General features: G+C 35.2%; 1 protein-coding gene across 1 annotated transcript in view; it reads right to left on the bottom strand.

The window, feature by feature from the left end:
* LOC149806178 (target of rapamycin complex subunit lst8-like) overlaps nt 1–16,138 on the bottom strand; it is a 45,909-nt gene extending 29,771 nt beyond the window's left edge. The window contains exons 1-3 of the mRNA XM_089951092.1: nt 15,915–16,138; nt 9,370–9,421; nt 3,650–3,812 (exon numbers count right to left, since the gene is read on the bottom strand). Of these exons, the coding sequence (XP_089807218.1) occupies nt 3,650–3,812; nt 9,370–9,421; nt 15,915–16,037 (338 nt within the window). The 5' untranslated portion in view covers nt 16,038–16,138. The remainder of the gene's footprint in view (nt 1–3,649; nt 3,813–9,369; nt 9,422–15,914) is intronic.
* Nucleotides 16,139–16,708: the final 570 nt, after the last annotated feature.

The raw sequence follows: 16,708 nt of genomic DNA, 5'->3' as shown, positions 1-16,708 counted from the left end.
TAGGGATTACATGACCATCTACTTAGGACCAAGTCCATTTTAATACAGGACAATCTAGGGATGACATGACCATCCACTCATGGTCAAGTCCATTTTAATACAGGACTATCTAGAGATTACATGACCATCCACATAGGGTCAAGTCCATTTTAATACAGGAATATTTAGAGATGACATGGCCATCCAGTCAGGGTCAAGTCCATTTTAATACAGGGCAATCTAGTGATGACATGACCATCCTCTCAGGGTCAAGTCCATTTTAATACAGGAATATCAAGAGATGACATGACCATCCAATCAGGATCAAGTCCATTTTAATACAGGACTACCTAGAGATGGCATGACCATCCATTCAGGATCAAGTCCATTTTAATACAGGACTACCTAGTGATGACATGACCATCCACTCAGGATCAAGTCCCTTTTAATACAGGAATATCAAGAGATGACATGACCATCCAATCAGGATCAAGACCATTTTAATACAGGACTACCTAGAGATGACATGACCATCCACTCTGGATCAAGTCCATTTTAATACAGGACTACCTAGTGATGACATGACCATCCACTCAGGGTCAAGTCCATTTTAATACAGGAATATCTAGGGATTACATGACCATCTACTCAGGGTCAAGTCCATTTTAATACAGGACTATCTAGTGATGACATGACCATCCACACAGGGTCAAGTCCATTTTAATACAGGACAATCTAGTGATGACATGACCATCCACATAAGGTCAAGTCCATTTTAATATAGGACAATCTAGTGATGACATGACCATCCAAACAGGGTCAAGTCCATTTTAATACAGGACAATCTAGTGATGACATGACCATCCACATAGGGTCAAGTCCATTTTAATACAGGAATATCTAGGGATTACATGACCATCTACTCAGGATCAAGTCCATTTTAATACAGGACTATCTAGGGATGACATGACCATCCATTCAGGGTCAAGTCCATTTTAATACAGGACAATCTAGTGATGACATGACCATCCACTCAGGATCAAGTCCATTTTAATACAGGAATATCTAGGGATTACATGACCATCTACTTAGGACCAAGTCCATTTTAATACAGGACAATCTAGGGATGACATGACCATCCACTCATGGTCAAGTCCATTTTAATACAGGACTATCTAGAGATTACATGACCATCCACATAGGGTCAAGTCCATTTTAATACAGGAATATTTAGAGATGACATGGCCATCCAGTCAGGGTCAAGTCCATTTTAATACAGGGCAATCTAGTGATGACATGACCATCCTCTCAGGGTCAAGTTCATTTTAATACAGGACTATCTAGACACCAAAAGAAATCTTTCTGTGAAGACTTCATCTTGATATAACCATCTATTCCTGGTCAAGTAGAAATAACAAAGATTTAAAGATGGCTATTTTAAGTTATGGCTCCATGCACAAAGTTTGGCTTTTAAAAACATATTGAATTTTTCCAATGATTCAGAACAAAGCACAAATGCAGTTTTGTATTTATTACCTGCCCCGTCTTTAATGCTTTAGAAATATTTTAGTTTTACAGAATGAATGATTTATTTAATTCTGATTTACAACATCTAAAAATACCGATATGTGGACATGAGTGTAGCTTTAATTTGGGTGTATGATACGGTAATGCAGATTAAACATCTGTTTTGTACACCAGATCAACCTTGTAAGAAAAATGGGTATGTAAAATACTTTAAACCTGCAGTCTTCACTCAGCAATTCATATCTTCATCATTATGACCTATTTTAGGACCAAACTAGTCCACGGTACCTGTAAGAATAATGATTATTTCTTCTGTTTTGTGATTTAGATACATTTTAGTATTAAACAAGTTTGTTTTGTGATTTAGATACATTTTAGTATTAAACATGTCTGTTTTGTGATTTAGATACATTTTAGTATTAAACATGTCTGTTTTGTGATTTAGATACATTTTAGTATCAAACATGTCTGTTTTGTGATTTAGGTACATTTTAGTATCAAACAGGTCTGTTTTGTGATTTAGGTACATTTTAGTATTAAACATGTTTGTTTTGTGATTTAGATACATTTTAGTATTAAACATGTCTGTTTTGTGATTTAGATACATTTTAGTATTAAACATGTCTGTTTTGTGATTAAGATACATTTTAGTATTAAACATGTTTGTTTTGTGATTTAGGTACGTTTTAGTATTAAATATGTCTGTTTTGTGATTTAGGTACGTTTTAGTATTAAACATGTCTGTTTTGTGATTTAGGTACGTTTTAGTATTAAACATGTCTGTTTTGTGACTTAGGTACGTTTTAGTATTAAACATGTCTGTTTTGTGATTTAGGTATGTTTTAGTATTAAATATGTCTGTTTTGTGATTTAGGTACATTTTAGTATTAAACATGTTTGTTTTGTGATTTAGGTACATTTTAGTATTAAACATGTCTGTTTTGTGATTTAGGTATGTTTTAGTATTAAACCTGTCTGCTTTGTGATTTAGGTACATTTTAGTATTAAACACGTCTGTTTTGTGATTTAGGTATGTTTTAGTATTAAACATGTCTGTTTTGTGATTTAGGTATGTTTTAGTATTAAACATGTCTGTTTTGTGATTTAGGTATGTTTTAGTATTAAACATGTCTGTTTTGTGATTTAGGTATGTTTTAGTATTAAACATGTCTGTTACCTCAAACTACTATGAGCATGTCTTTTCTTTTGACATTATTTCACTTGAAAGTTAAGTAAAACTTGTTTGAAGCAAAGGTTTTTAAAATTCTAAATTTTGAAAGAACTAAATTCACAAATCCCTTTTTTTCTGAATTCTAGTCAGAAGATAAGTCACTCTGCCCTAAAATTTTAGTCCCGCATGGACTCTGTATGCATGCAATCAGTATGAAGAAAATGCACGTAGAATTCACACATTTTTCTATATTATAATTTTAAACCATATTTTATCCACAAACATTGTCAAATGCATAATGTACAAATATAGGATTTGGTTGATTCAGTAGGAAGCTTATCAAAGCACTTTCTCCCGACATTATTCCTAAAATCATACAACCAAACAGTTTGCATGGATCAGTTCAGTCTTATCAAAAGTTTCTCACAAGCAACTTCAGTAAGACATCCATTTTCTGCCACTTTAAATTCTGATGATTCTTATTTTCAGATCAGAAAAATACAGTAATATGGCTTTTTTATGTCTAGTTATAAAATCAATATCCCTACAGTTTTGCAACCATAAGAAAATTTGAGGCCAAAAATACGATACATTTTCCAGTATCATTCACTTCACTCACTGGATGCTGTATGACAAATTATTTTTATCTTTAACAGTTTCTCTATGACTCCTGACAAGCAGAACTGAGTCTAAGAAAGTCACAGAATCTGTTTGTCACTCCCCTCTTACAGAACATGAAATTGTTTTACATAATCCTGTTTCTTTAAATGCAACTCTCAGATCCAAAAATGTAAAATTGTATTTTCAGACTATAAATGTCTCAGTACTGTACCTTAAAACAAACCCAAACAAACAACAACACCAGAAAGACAGATGGACAAAGGTAACACTAAAAATTACAACTACATTTTTAGTAGTGCAATGAAACTTTGAGGCAACTCGAAAAATACCTTCATATTTACAACTTAATACCTCAAGTCCCAAATTCTTGCAGAGTTATCTTCTCCTCCTGTGTACATCCACTTTCCATCCTCATGAAAACCCACTGCAGTCACGTTCTTGGATATTCCATCATAGTTGATCACAGGGTTGGGATTGTTGGAGTTGAGGTCATACATACGAATATGCTGATAACCTGAACAAAAAGTTAAAATCCTAAGGAAAAATTAAATATTTTTAAAGTAAACCTACCAATTAGATTAGTTAATGCAAAAGAAACTGACACAAAGAAGTACCACAAAATGCTAAGGTGTCAATTTTGACATGACTTGGTCCGGAAATCATACAACTACAGAGATTGAGCATGAGCTTGTTTCAACCAATAACAAATGATGTTAAATTTAATTTCTAATTTCTGGTTTGGAGATAGAAGAGACTCAGTAATAAAGTTTTATGATCTGCACACCTGAATTGGTGACATATTCTAATGCTGTGTAAAAAGTTTCAAATTTAATATGAAATTGCCTAAAAAAGAATAAAATGCAGTTTGGAACACTTGCAAATACACAACTGGCCTATTTTAAAACAAAATAAGGTCTACCTATCGTAAAGTGTCAGAAACCAGATTCCAAGTCAGGTCATGATTCAATTTATACAGAGCCTAATAATACTGTGCAACTTGGGAACCTTTCCCAAAATGGAGGCAATGTCTAGGCTGAATATATCTCAAATGCACATAAAACATTCTAAAAGAAAAACCAGGTCAAACTGAGTGGATCAATCAATCTATTTGATAATGCACTCAGGTCAAACTGAGTGGATTGATCAATCTATTTAATAATATACCCAGGTCAAACTGGGTGAATCAACCAAGCTATCTGATAATGTACCCAGGTCCAACTGAGTGGATTAATTAAGCTATTTGATAATGTACCCAGGTCAAAGTGAGTGGATCAATCAAGCTATTTGATAATGTAAATAGGTCAAACTGAATCGATCAATCAAGCTATTTGACAATGTGCACATATATAATTTTCTCATACAACACATTAATAATAATAATAATAATAATAATAATAATAATAATAATAATAATAATGAGGACTTTGTATAGCGCCTAATCTTTAGAAGCTCTACACGCTTCACAACATTAGACAACACCTATAAGATAAAAACATATATAATGATATGATTACAAACACAAACACCATGAAATTAGAAAACATAGAAAAAACATGCTGAAAATATTTAAGGTAGGAAACATTATTAGGTCTTTAAGTTTGTTCTTGCAATCAAAATAAGTGAGTTTCGAGATCACTCTTGAATGGTATCACTGCGTCTTTGTGTCTAAGTTCAGTGGGCAATTCATTCCATGTTGCTGGGCCCTGGTATGCAAAAGAAGGCTGTACATATGACTTTGTTTTCATAGTGGGAATAATGAGTATACAACTGTCAGAAGAGGAGCGTAAGTATCTTGCTGGTGTGTACACATGGGTGACGTTGGATAGGTATGTTGGACTTCAGTGATTCTGGATTGAATGGATAGCCAGTGTAGGGTACAGAGTAGCAGGGAGGTGTGCTCTGATCGTGGTACTCTAAGTATGATCTGAGCAGCTGTGTTTTGAATGTTTTGAAGTTTTTGGAGTAGATATTGAGATGAACATGACAGAATTGAGTTACCATAGTCCAGTCTTGAAAGTACTAATGAACACACACACGTGTTTTAGTGGCATCAACTATAAGATATTTGCGAATGGAGCTGATGTGTCTCAGCTCAAGATATGCAGCCTTGCATATGTTCATGACATGTTGGTGCAATGTGAGAGTACTGTCCAGATTAACACCTAGGTTTCATACTGATTGTGTGAATTTAATGTTGGTGTTGCTGATATTTATTGTTTGAGATAAAGGATGTGAATGAGAAAGTCTTTGTGTTGTAATCAGAATGGCCTCAGTTTTATCATCATTCATCTGCAGCTTGTTACATGTCATCCATGATTTCACATCAGAAATGCACCTCTCTACACCTTGGATGGTAGCACCAACTTCAGTTGGGTGGCTAGATTTGTATATTTGGGTGTCATCAGCGTACAGTTGGTGAGACACTGGATGATGATCTATGACACTTGAGAGCAGCTGAGTGTATAGAATGAAGAGAATATGTCCAAGAACAGGTCCCTGTGGAACATCACAACACAGATCAACTGGGCTGGAGTGTATTCCATTTGCAGATACAATCTGCAAACCAAGTAGGACTTGAACCATAGTATGGCTGTATCATGAATGCCAAATACATGCTGGAGATGGTGAAGCAATATATCATGGCCTACTGTGTCAAAGGCTGCAGACAAATCAAGGAGGGTGAGGGCTGTAATATTTCCACTATCCAACGCAGAAAGAAAGTCATTAACTACTTTTAGAAGAGTAGTTTCATTACTGTGGCAAGGGTGATATGCAGATTGTACATTGCTAAAAAGACTGTTTGAATTCAGATGAGATACAAGTTGGGATAAAACATCCTTTTCTAAGATTTTTTATGTCAGTGGGAGATTAGAAACTGGGCAGTAGTTCTTTAAATCGTTATGGTCTAGTGTTGGTTTCTTCAGCAGAGGCTTTACAATAGCAGTTTTGAAAAATGATGGGAATTCCCCTGGTGAGAGAGAGGCATTAATAATATCAGTTAATGAAGGCAATACTGGATCTAAGCACTCAAGCAGCAGTGATGTTGGAATTGGATCAAGTTCACATGACTTTGGTGCACTCTTCCTCAGGATTGTACGTACGAAATCCATAGAGACAGGTTCAAATGCTGCTAATGGTTGCCGCTCAAATTCTGTATCCCAACTGTATGGTGATGATGAATCAATTGAAATTGTGGTGTCAAGCTTATCTCTAATGGTTTGTACTTTGTCACGGAAGAAATTTGCAAACATGTCCGGAAGGTCGACTGGAGAGAAGGTATTTGGAAGTGGTGTAGATTTGTTCCTTGACATTAACTTGTTAGTAATCTTGAAGAGCTCTCTGCAGCTGAAACTTTCCATGATCTTAGCAATGTAGTGGGCTGATTTCGCTGCATGGACTATATTTGTGACATTCTTCTTAGCAGCTTCATAGATTTGCTTATGAATAGTGAGTCTGGTGGAAAGTCAAAGCCTTTCAGCTTTACGGCGGTCTCTTTTAGCAGTGCAAAGCTGGTCCCTAACGCTGCTATACCATGGAGAACACTTTTGAATTGATACTTTGCACTTGGTAGCTGGGGCATGTTTGTTGAGTAATGAATGCAGGCAGTTATCGAGTTGTTCTGCTGTTGGAGGTAAGCAAGTTGTTAGGTTTTCTTGGATGTCATGCATTAGTTTGGTTCTATTTATTATCAGGGATCGTCCTGGGCTTCGCCAATGTCGCAAATTGCGATTTTTTTTCCTTATTGGCGACAAAAATATCCCATCTGGCGATTTTTTTGGTGACAGACTTTTTGGTTATTTAATTTGTACATACAATCATGGATTTGGATAAATTAAAAGGAAGAATGAATGGAAGCCACAAACTTGACTAAGCAATGCATTGGAATCAATCTGTTACACAAACGATCCTTTGTTCGTATTGACAACCCCATCGTTACAGTGCATTGTTACATCATAATCTGCTTATGCTGACATCTGGGCTGAGTACTGTATGCTGTGTTACAGTCAATCATGCTACCGAACTATACCTACAACTGACCGACTTCTGAAGACGCGAATAGAACAGATACAATTAATTGAATGGCTAATCCTTCTGTTATTTTTTTTTTTTTTTTTTTTTTTTTTTACATATACCAATACAATAGTTTTGTTGAACCTTCATAGAAAACTGCTAACCTTTGAAGTACCGACTATTGCGTATAAATACAAAGCAAATGGAAAAAATCTCAATCACAATTATATCTGTCGCCAGTGCAGCATTTTACTCATTGATCTTTTCCTTTTGCCATCAATCCCGTGTTACAGCTGCAGAGACTTAAACTCCGCAACAAAAAATAGCAAAAAAAAAAAAAAACAGTTTTGCATAATTAATAATAATTATTTATTTCTCAAAATACAGGAGTGAAAGAATACCTAAATTGGGTGTGAATTTATGCTTATATATACGGTCCAATATCGCCAGGTGTTGACTCATGTAAGTTTCATTCGTGGGAATGGAGATCCTATTCTGTTTGTCGAGAAAATTTATACAGCATTCAGTGATCATTCTTGGGATTTAGGAAGCAATTCACTACAAGCTTTGTGAAGTTAGCCATAAGGGGGGGCTGCTGAGAGACTACTGGTGTCACCTGTCAGCACTGTAGACAGTGAATGTGGATTCAGTAAGATGAACCTCATAAAAACTTAAATCAGAAATAAACTCTGCATCTCATCTCTCGAGAATTTAATGAGAATCAGCATGTACAGATGTGAAAAATTAGACTTTGAAACTGCATTCAACAAGTGGGCAGCCCTAAAATCGCGACGGATCTTCATGTAACACTTTGTAACATTTTGTTAATGCTTGTTGTAATTAGAGTATTAACTAACCCATCTTTTGTAATTTTCATTGCCTGTTACATTAATAGACTAAATTAACACTTGAAAAAATGTACACTACTTGTTCTGGCGACACTTTTTGAAAATTGGCGACAAAATATTGAGGTTGGCGATTTTTTTGGCGACAGCTTTTTAAAAGCCAGGACCTACCCTGATTATACAAAGGTTTCTCTTAGTAGCAGATAAAGGTGGAGGGTTAGGGACTGATAATTAAGTCAAGATGGCATATAATGCAGAGGTGATCTGATGCAAGTTCGTGGGATACCAGGGAGGACCGTAGAATGTTATCATCAGGTCTATGAAGAATCCAGTCTAAAATATGACCATGTTATGGGTGAGTTGATTAACTGACTGTTTGAGGTTGAAAACATTAATGGGATCTATGAGTTTTGATGTGTTTGGGTTTCTGGGACAGGCAAAGTGAAAGTTGAAATCTCCAAGAATAATCACGTTGCTACCTATCGAATTTTTATACTCCAGGAGATTCGGAAACTGCTCCAAAAAGAGAGATTCAGTCAGCTTGTTTTTTCTACTAGAAAGAGGGCGGTATAGGCAGAAAAAATGGACTGACCTTTGCTCCAGTGTTATTGTGGTTTGGACTAGTTCAAACAATGTGTGGTCGAAACTGAACGTTGTGGTGTGGTTAAGACGTTTGATCATGGAGTTCTTTGTGATGACAGCAATTCCACCTCCGTGAGAGTTACGGGGGGAATGACTTGATGGAGTAACCAGTGGGTGTTAGATCAGCACACTTTGGCTCATCGCCTGATGTTTTTAGCCATGTTTCTGTCAGGAAAAAGACGTCAATATTCTGGTCGTTGATATAATTAACTATTTCTGTAGGTTTTCCCGGTGGTCCTATTGATTGGGCATTGAATAATGCAATACGCAGAGGTATCTCTTGGATAGCTGACATGAAGGTTGATGAATTAATAGGGATTTGAATTAGGTTATCTAAATTAACAGTCAAATTTTTTAACTGTCGAGCCGGAAAGGGCATAAGGGAGATAATTGGAATTCTTCTTCCTGTCCTAAGCCGGCCAGCTTTGAAACAACGTTTCTTTTTTCGCTTCTGTTTACATTTAGGTAGTGATGAATGTAGTCCCAGTTTGTTTAGTCTAGAGCACAATGTAGTGTGGAGAACCAAGGAGTGGTCATTTAAAACTAATACTAAATTTAAAAAATGCATCATACCTGCTGCTGCTAACAGCTGCTTGTCTGGAGTGGTTTCCAAGTCATTTACCTGCTAAGTACTGTTAAGGAAACATAAAAGCATAACATATGCAAGTATACCAATAAATCTGCCCCTCATCTGTAATGATACTGATTGGCGGTTTAGGGGCTGATATCACCTATTCATTAAAACATGCAAAAATCTGCTGCACACATCACTGCATATTTTATACACTTACTGGTATTTCTTGCGGTTGTGGAGCTACTGTTAGGAGAAGGGTTCTTTTGATGGCATGTATATTATATTTCTGGAGCAAATCGTATCTTTGGTGACTTGAAAATCCACATGGAATAGCATAACCCTCTGTCCTGTGGCAATTTTGAATTTTACACTGGATATAGTTGATACCAATTACTGGCATGTTATCTAATGTGTATGAGGTCTGTTCCAAAAAGATTTGCATGCAACAAAATTGCAAATTTTAATGACTAGGTGACATCAGACCCACATATTGTCCAACAGTATCAACACAGATTTGGGGGTTGGGGTTGGGGTTGATTTATTGGACTAATATACAAGTTGGCCAACCACATGCAATCTTACGAATCAAACTCCTCTACATCTGCATGGGCATTAGAACTAGTGTGATGAGGACAGCCATAATGGGCAGTTACATCTGGCCTAAATCTTTCTCCAATTATCAATTTGGCTGTGTCTACAGTCTCCTGTTAGTGTTTGTTGAAAAGCATATCAGACTTTAATTGCTTATAAATATTATTTATTATAATATGTTCATGTAATACTGTGATAATAAAGACAGTTTTGACAAAAAAAACGTGTATGTTAATTATTAATTTCCTGTGTCATTTCCAAAAACATTACATTCCAGACCGATAAAAATGGGACATTACTCATCTACACAAAAATGATAACTAGAGCATTTTTATCATTGCAAGTACATATAATTATGGCTGTTTAGTACGAACTTGTGTATTCTGATTTATAACCAATAAAAATTGTCTTGCTGGTTGGAAAAATAATGTACAAAAATTTAATTTTTATTACCCCACTGTTATATGTGATGCATCTGTCTGACCGGTTACGTGATGATCAATGGCTTGTCCTTTAAGTAAACTAAATAGTAAGATGTGCATTGTGGAGTCATTTTATATTATGTTTGAATGAAGAAAACTTAAATACTTTTATATATTTAACATTTGACAAATTTCAGATTTATAGACAAACTGTCAGTGTATGTCCACATTCACCTTTATGTGAGTAAATTTGGATTCTAATTTTACCAAAAAAACAAACAGCTGCATATGACATTCAGTTTGCATGCAACACATGTGTTACCCCGTTGTGAAAAACCATCATGGAACTGAACAAAGGTTGTTGTTATGTGACCATTACTGGTAAGTTACATGATATAAGAGAATTCTTTAAACAGAAAGCAAATACAACTAACACAAATTGCTTAGTTCAGAAGTCACCCTAAGCAAGCTGGCATGTCACTGAGCAAACACAAATGTCAAGAGGAGCATAAAGAACCAATATTATATATTGCAAAATGAAAATAGTGCAACAAAGAATAAATCTAGGACTATATCAAGATTTTAAAGTACATGTACTAATACATTACAGATGCAATATACTAAATAATACATTCTACATAAATATTTATTGTTGTAAATTACATGAGAATTCCCACTGGCAGCCAAATTTGTCAAGAGAATTGCCAAGTTATGGGGCAATGAAGAAGGTGAATACAAAATAGTATTAACAGATGTGGTTAAGCTTCTTCCAGCACCAAACCTGCCAATCGCTGGCTCCCAAATATTTTATGTATTTAATATAGAGAAATAACAAAAAAAATTGTTTTTGTTACACGAGTTACATTTCTACCCTAATAAAGTTTTAATACCAATTTAATGGAACAGGAAGCAATGACATATCTTTTACTGCTGTGCTTTTTGTAAATGGTCACTAACATCTTAACAAATATTAATGAAATGTTTCACACGAGATTTATTTGTAAATTCCTAATGTAATGTTTGAAGTTGTCTTGATGGATTATGAGTGTATGATAAATGGACAAATTTTATGTACATTTTGGCCATACAGATGCTGTTGCTAATGCTGCTTTTATTCATTATGTAGTTTTAATAGATTTATGCTAATTATTATCCAAATAATAAAATAGATGATTAGTTAAATATCTAATTTGTCCGTCATGTTACATGAATTACAAGTTAATGACAGCAATGCTCTGACAAGCAATATATGGAAAGGAAAACTGACAGTTATCTTCCAACTGTTATTTAATAAAAGATGGAATACTAGACCACTGATCCATAACCTATTTGATGTGAAAATGAAGCATTTAAAATCTGGGGTATTTGTCCCACTGGATGGCTGAAGAGCATATTTGTAGCCATTTACATAGTGAGAGCTTCCCAAAAGCTGCCATACTCCTGAGAAAGTCACCCTTCCTCCAAAAGAACAACCCCTAAATTATTCTGATGCTTTGATAAGGGCAGCATCTAGTCCAGGTGAAATGTAAGCTATATTTTTCTCAACAATACACTAACACATTAACTGTCTGACTTTTGGGGTCTAACATCCCCATTGCTCGTAATTTTAATTATACACATTTATTTTAACTTTATATGTATATAATGTTTAGCTTACTAATAACCTTAAGACCACTCCAGTGCCATAAGTGGCTAGCGTGTCCACCTCAAATGCAGGAGGTTGTGGGTTTAAACCCAGGCTGAATCATACCAAAGGCTTATAAAAATGGTACTAGCAGCTGTCTTACTTGGCACTCAGCATCAAGAGGCTAGTGTTAGGACTGGTTGGCCTGGTGTCAGGATAATGAGACTGGGAGGGACATGATGCAACATGTTTGTGACATGATGCCCCTGTGACAGACATCACTATAAACTGGCACACTGCAAACATTGTACAGATTTCACTCAAAATGTTAAAGCTACTATAAATTAAAAATTTAAAAATAACTAAAAAAAGACATACAAATAACCAATTCATTTGAAATAGCAAAATAAAATTAAATTTTTCATCACAAAATGGTGAAAAGTAACTAACTCTTGCCCATTTGGAATCTGTAATATGTCTACTGAACAACCATATCATGTACACTATGGGCATAAGGGTAATGGAGAAATTCATTACTGAACCCCAAAAATAAATTTATTACGAGAGAAAGACCCAAGCCTCCCATCAGTAAAGCAACCTAGAATGATGAATGAATCCGTGCATTTCATATGTTCCAGATTAAGTTTCTAAAGAGTAGGTGGCAAAATGTTCTAATTAAGAACAAAAAATCTGTCTTCAGCCTCCTCTTAAGAAACAAAATATGGGTATTACCCCCCAGTCAATCAACCCAGAGGTCTCACTAGGATTGTAAAACTAGGAGTCCTGGACTCCCATTTTGGTAAAAATAGGAGTCCCACCATCAAAAGTTACAGTCCCTTCTTTCCTACAGAATCAACACAGATGCGAGTGCATCTATTTTTAGATGGAGAGGTTTTCGTAATGTAATCACTCACTATAATATAGCTTCATTACAACAGTCCATTGACAGGATCGCAAATTTATGGTTTACTTATTTGTATACATACTTGTAGTAAATTTAGGCAAATAAATAGTATCTGATTTGCTGTTTTTTCCCGTATTTTTCGCAAATACGTGTCAAGTCAGAAAACAGCTTAGACCTTAAAGTGCATCTCGCAAATTCCACAACATAGCATTGTCCCATAGGTTTCTGACCTGCATAATTTGCATTTTAAAGTTTAATCTTTACTAAAATAATACCTAGGCTTTGGTTTCAATGATTTGTATATTTTTTCTGAATATATTTGCCTGATGATTTAAGAAAACAGACAATCTAATAAACTGGTACATCCCAGACTTAGCTAAGTCCGCCATTATTTCCTGTTAGGCCTACTGGTTCACTTACAGTTTCAAACTAATTTTATGATGAAATAGTGTATGAGGCAGTTAATAAATATCCAGATCACCGATTCTGATCTTAAAACACAAGTTTGTATATTTTATCATCAGAGGATATCATGCAGGAAATTGATAGTTGCTAACTTACTCGGAAAAGGGTTAATGGTCAATCAGCTATCAAAACATAATGCTTGTGAATGGGCAAGAGTTTGTTTGTCAGTGTAATTGATATAAAAACTAGGCCTAGCTACTGATGCCTTGATGAATACATTTTGCTACAACACTATAACTAACCAGGCAAAGGTGAGGGGCATTTAAAAAAAATATGGTATGGTCAGTCAATGTACCTCTTAAATAATCACAGGGCGAAGTCATTTTTGCTTTCCTAACAGAAGATGGTGAAGTTTATATTTTTAGGCGACTTGTCACCCACTTACGAATGGCATTTTGTCTAAGTCTCAACATGTCTTGATTCTGAGGTCACGTGCACTGCTTATTCCATTACATTCGCAAATGAACACAATAACAAAAGATAAAGTTGTTTATTTAATGTACTTTTATAAATGACCACATGTACATCACTTGGTCTTTCTGCCTCTGAATTCAATCACTGTAAATATCAGTACATTTTCCAACCCAGCCACCAGTCAAAGCCTTTGAACTTGCGGCCCAGCTATTGCATCATGTTTATTTTTATGTACTCTTATAAAATGGCAATGTGTATGTACATCAAAGGGTCTCTCAGTCACTGAATTCTGTCATTGTAAATATCAGCACAGCTAACTGATCAACACACTTTCCCACAAAGCAGGTGGCTGAAGCAGGACTGGCAAGTCTTTGAATTTTGCCGCACACCTATTACATGCGTATGGAGGACCAACGCCTCTGTGATTTTCTGTGTCCCTGATCAAAAATTGGCATCCAAATATGCGTAATTAAGCGTTTCCGAGATCTCTGCAACCCCTGATCCCCACCATTAATTATCCCCTGGACAACTACCCCTATGACGTAGTTATTCCCTGTGTAAGGCACATACACTGAATAAATAAGTAAAAACAAAAATAAGAATGGTGCATGTGGTGGCCATGTGACATTAATAAGAAGACGCCTTCATGTAACAAAGTGGACAAGTTATATCAAATAGGTTCAGCTGCTTTAATCAAACAAAAGATATGTTCCGATACAATATATTACCTGTAAACAACTGGTATTATGACCTTAATTAAATGGCATGCTTCTGTATAATTAGGATAAGTTCCAAAACTCTCTAACTGTACAGGTATTATATCTTTAATCCACCTACTCTAAGTATAAACATATGCTCCTATGCAAGAATTGAATTCTATGTAAAGGACTATGGAACTTTGAAAGTACTAAGTGGGTGACACTAAGGAGTATACACTGGGGATAACTGGAATTTAATGTAAATCACAACAATTATTTATTTGTTTTGTTGCAGTAATTGCATTTGGTATTTATCATACATTTGGGTTTCAATTCATAATTGTTATTATACTTAATCAACTAAACTTGGTTATTTTTGGACACACAGGATACCACCCCCATGTTTTCATGACTCACGATATGTCGGCCTATTCTGGACACAGCTTTAAAAAGATGTAATGTTTATCCATCGGGCTATAGAAATGAAATACATTACTTTTGGCTGTTTCTGTCAGTATTTCAGTCAAGTAATTAGGTCAGGTTTATAGCTAGTTTTACAAATGCCAATAAATGGCATTAGATATTAATCAAACTAAACCGCTCTTGTAAAATTTTTTTAGCAAAGTTCAACATTTTATAAAAAATAAGCTATTATGCAGAAGAGAAACAACAATGAATAGGATGTAATTTGTTTACAATGAATTTGTTCATGGGGAAGAATTACTAAAGAATTTAGAAACAGACTATATGCTAGGGAATTTCTTGAGAATGCCATTCTAGCGGCAAGTTGACATTTTGGGTAGCTGATGATATTGTAGTGTGGGACAACTTCTTGCAAAATTGGAAACTTGGATTAAGATGCAGAATTTTTAAGGTATACATTTCCATCTTTTATATAATGTATTTCTTTGTATAATTTTTAAAAATACATAGTAAATATGATTTTCTGGGTTACAGGTTTAAGAAGGTCATGGAATGGGTCTTCATGTTGGCATTTAGAAATCAAATTTTCATATGCCTTTCGATTCGAAATGTGGGATATTTTTGTACTCTTTATGAATATCACTTCTTAAAGTACAATCGTTCTTTCTTGATAAGTATTTTTGACCCAAAATAGCACGTGATCTAATGTTTACAGAAATGACGTATCGTTGCGCAGAATTACCCGACAAGCAGAATAGGCCGACATGGTGGTGATGCAGAAATAGTATGCTGAAAATAGGTGTGGTGATGAATTTATTGATGAAAATATGAAATTCAGACTCAGGTAAATACTAAAAACCCTCTCATCATGTTTGCATAAGTGTACATTACCACCAGAACATTTATGTGTGAATATATCATTTTCGTTCTAAGAAAGTAATGAATGAATGCAATATACAGACGACGTAATATATGCCAAATCGAAAACACGATACAAGGATACGGAATCCGGGTGTTGCACTGTTCTATAGCATATTCCACTATGTGCCTGCCAGAATCGTATTGTGTGGTCGTAACCTGCTGTGGCCAGAATTACTGGGTCACAGCTAGCATCAGACGTCCCCATGCTTGACCAATTTTCTAATTATGAAAAATCCGACATACTCAAATGTACGTCCTACATCTATAGTTTCCCGAGTCTAGTTGTCAAAAGGCTTTTACTCCAAACAATGTCATAATTCAAGCGCCTAGTTAGGAAACAACACTATGCATGATTTTGTACGCTTTGGGTTAAATAGTAGCGTAATTCCGTATCGTAGACAGTTTTTAATATGCACAGTTCTTATAGTACCTCAAAAGATCGCATTGTTAGTGTTACATACTGTTTACGATGTCCTCCAACGGCAATCCGAGATTAATATGAATATAGAATTTTAAAACTCAGTCTCAGTTTTCTAAGACAGTTTATTAGAATGTATACACGCGTATTGTATAATAATATACAGGTGAAAAATACAAATATGCTCATGATGGAAGAAATGCCACATTTTGAAAGAAAAATAAGGTCAAAGTAAGTATTTTTATATTCAATGTACATATAGGGAGGGGGCAATCTGAACTTATTTAGATCAAACAGAGATGGTATAAATTTGTCGGTTTGGACTGCAATATGTTGGGGTGGTGTTGGTGGTAGTAGTAATGCCCTGTATCTACGTTTCAAAAGTAAAAATAAAACAATTGTACGTGAAGACTCATTTATGCGAAGAATGCCATCCTCACATAAGCACATATCTCACA

Source organism: Sinohyriopsis cumingii, chromosome 2, assembly GCF_028554795.1.
Source record: "Sinohyriopsis cumingii isolate HCF-2022 chromosome 2, ASM2855479v2, whole genome shotgun sequence".
NCBI classification, from domain to species: domain Eukaryota; kingdom Metazoa; phylum Mollusca; class Bivalvia; order Unionida; family Unionidae; genus Sinohyriopsis; species Sinohyriopsis cumingii.
The sequence above is the reverse complement of the archived record's forward strand: the minus strand, read 5'-3'. Positions and strand labels throughout refer to the sequence as shown.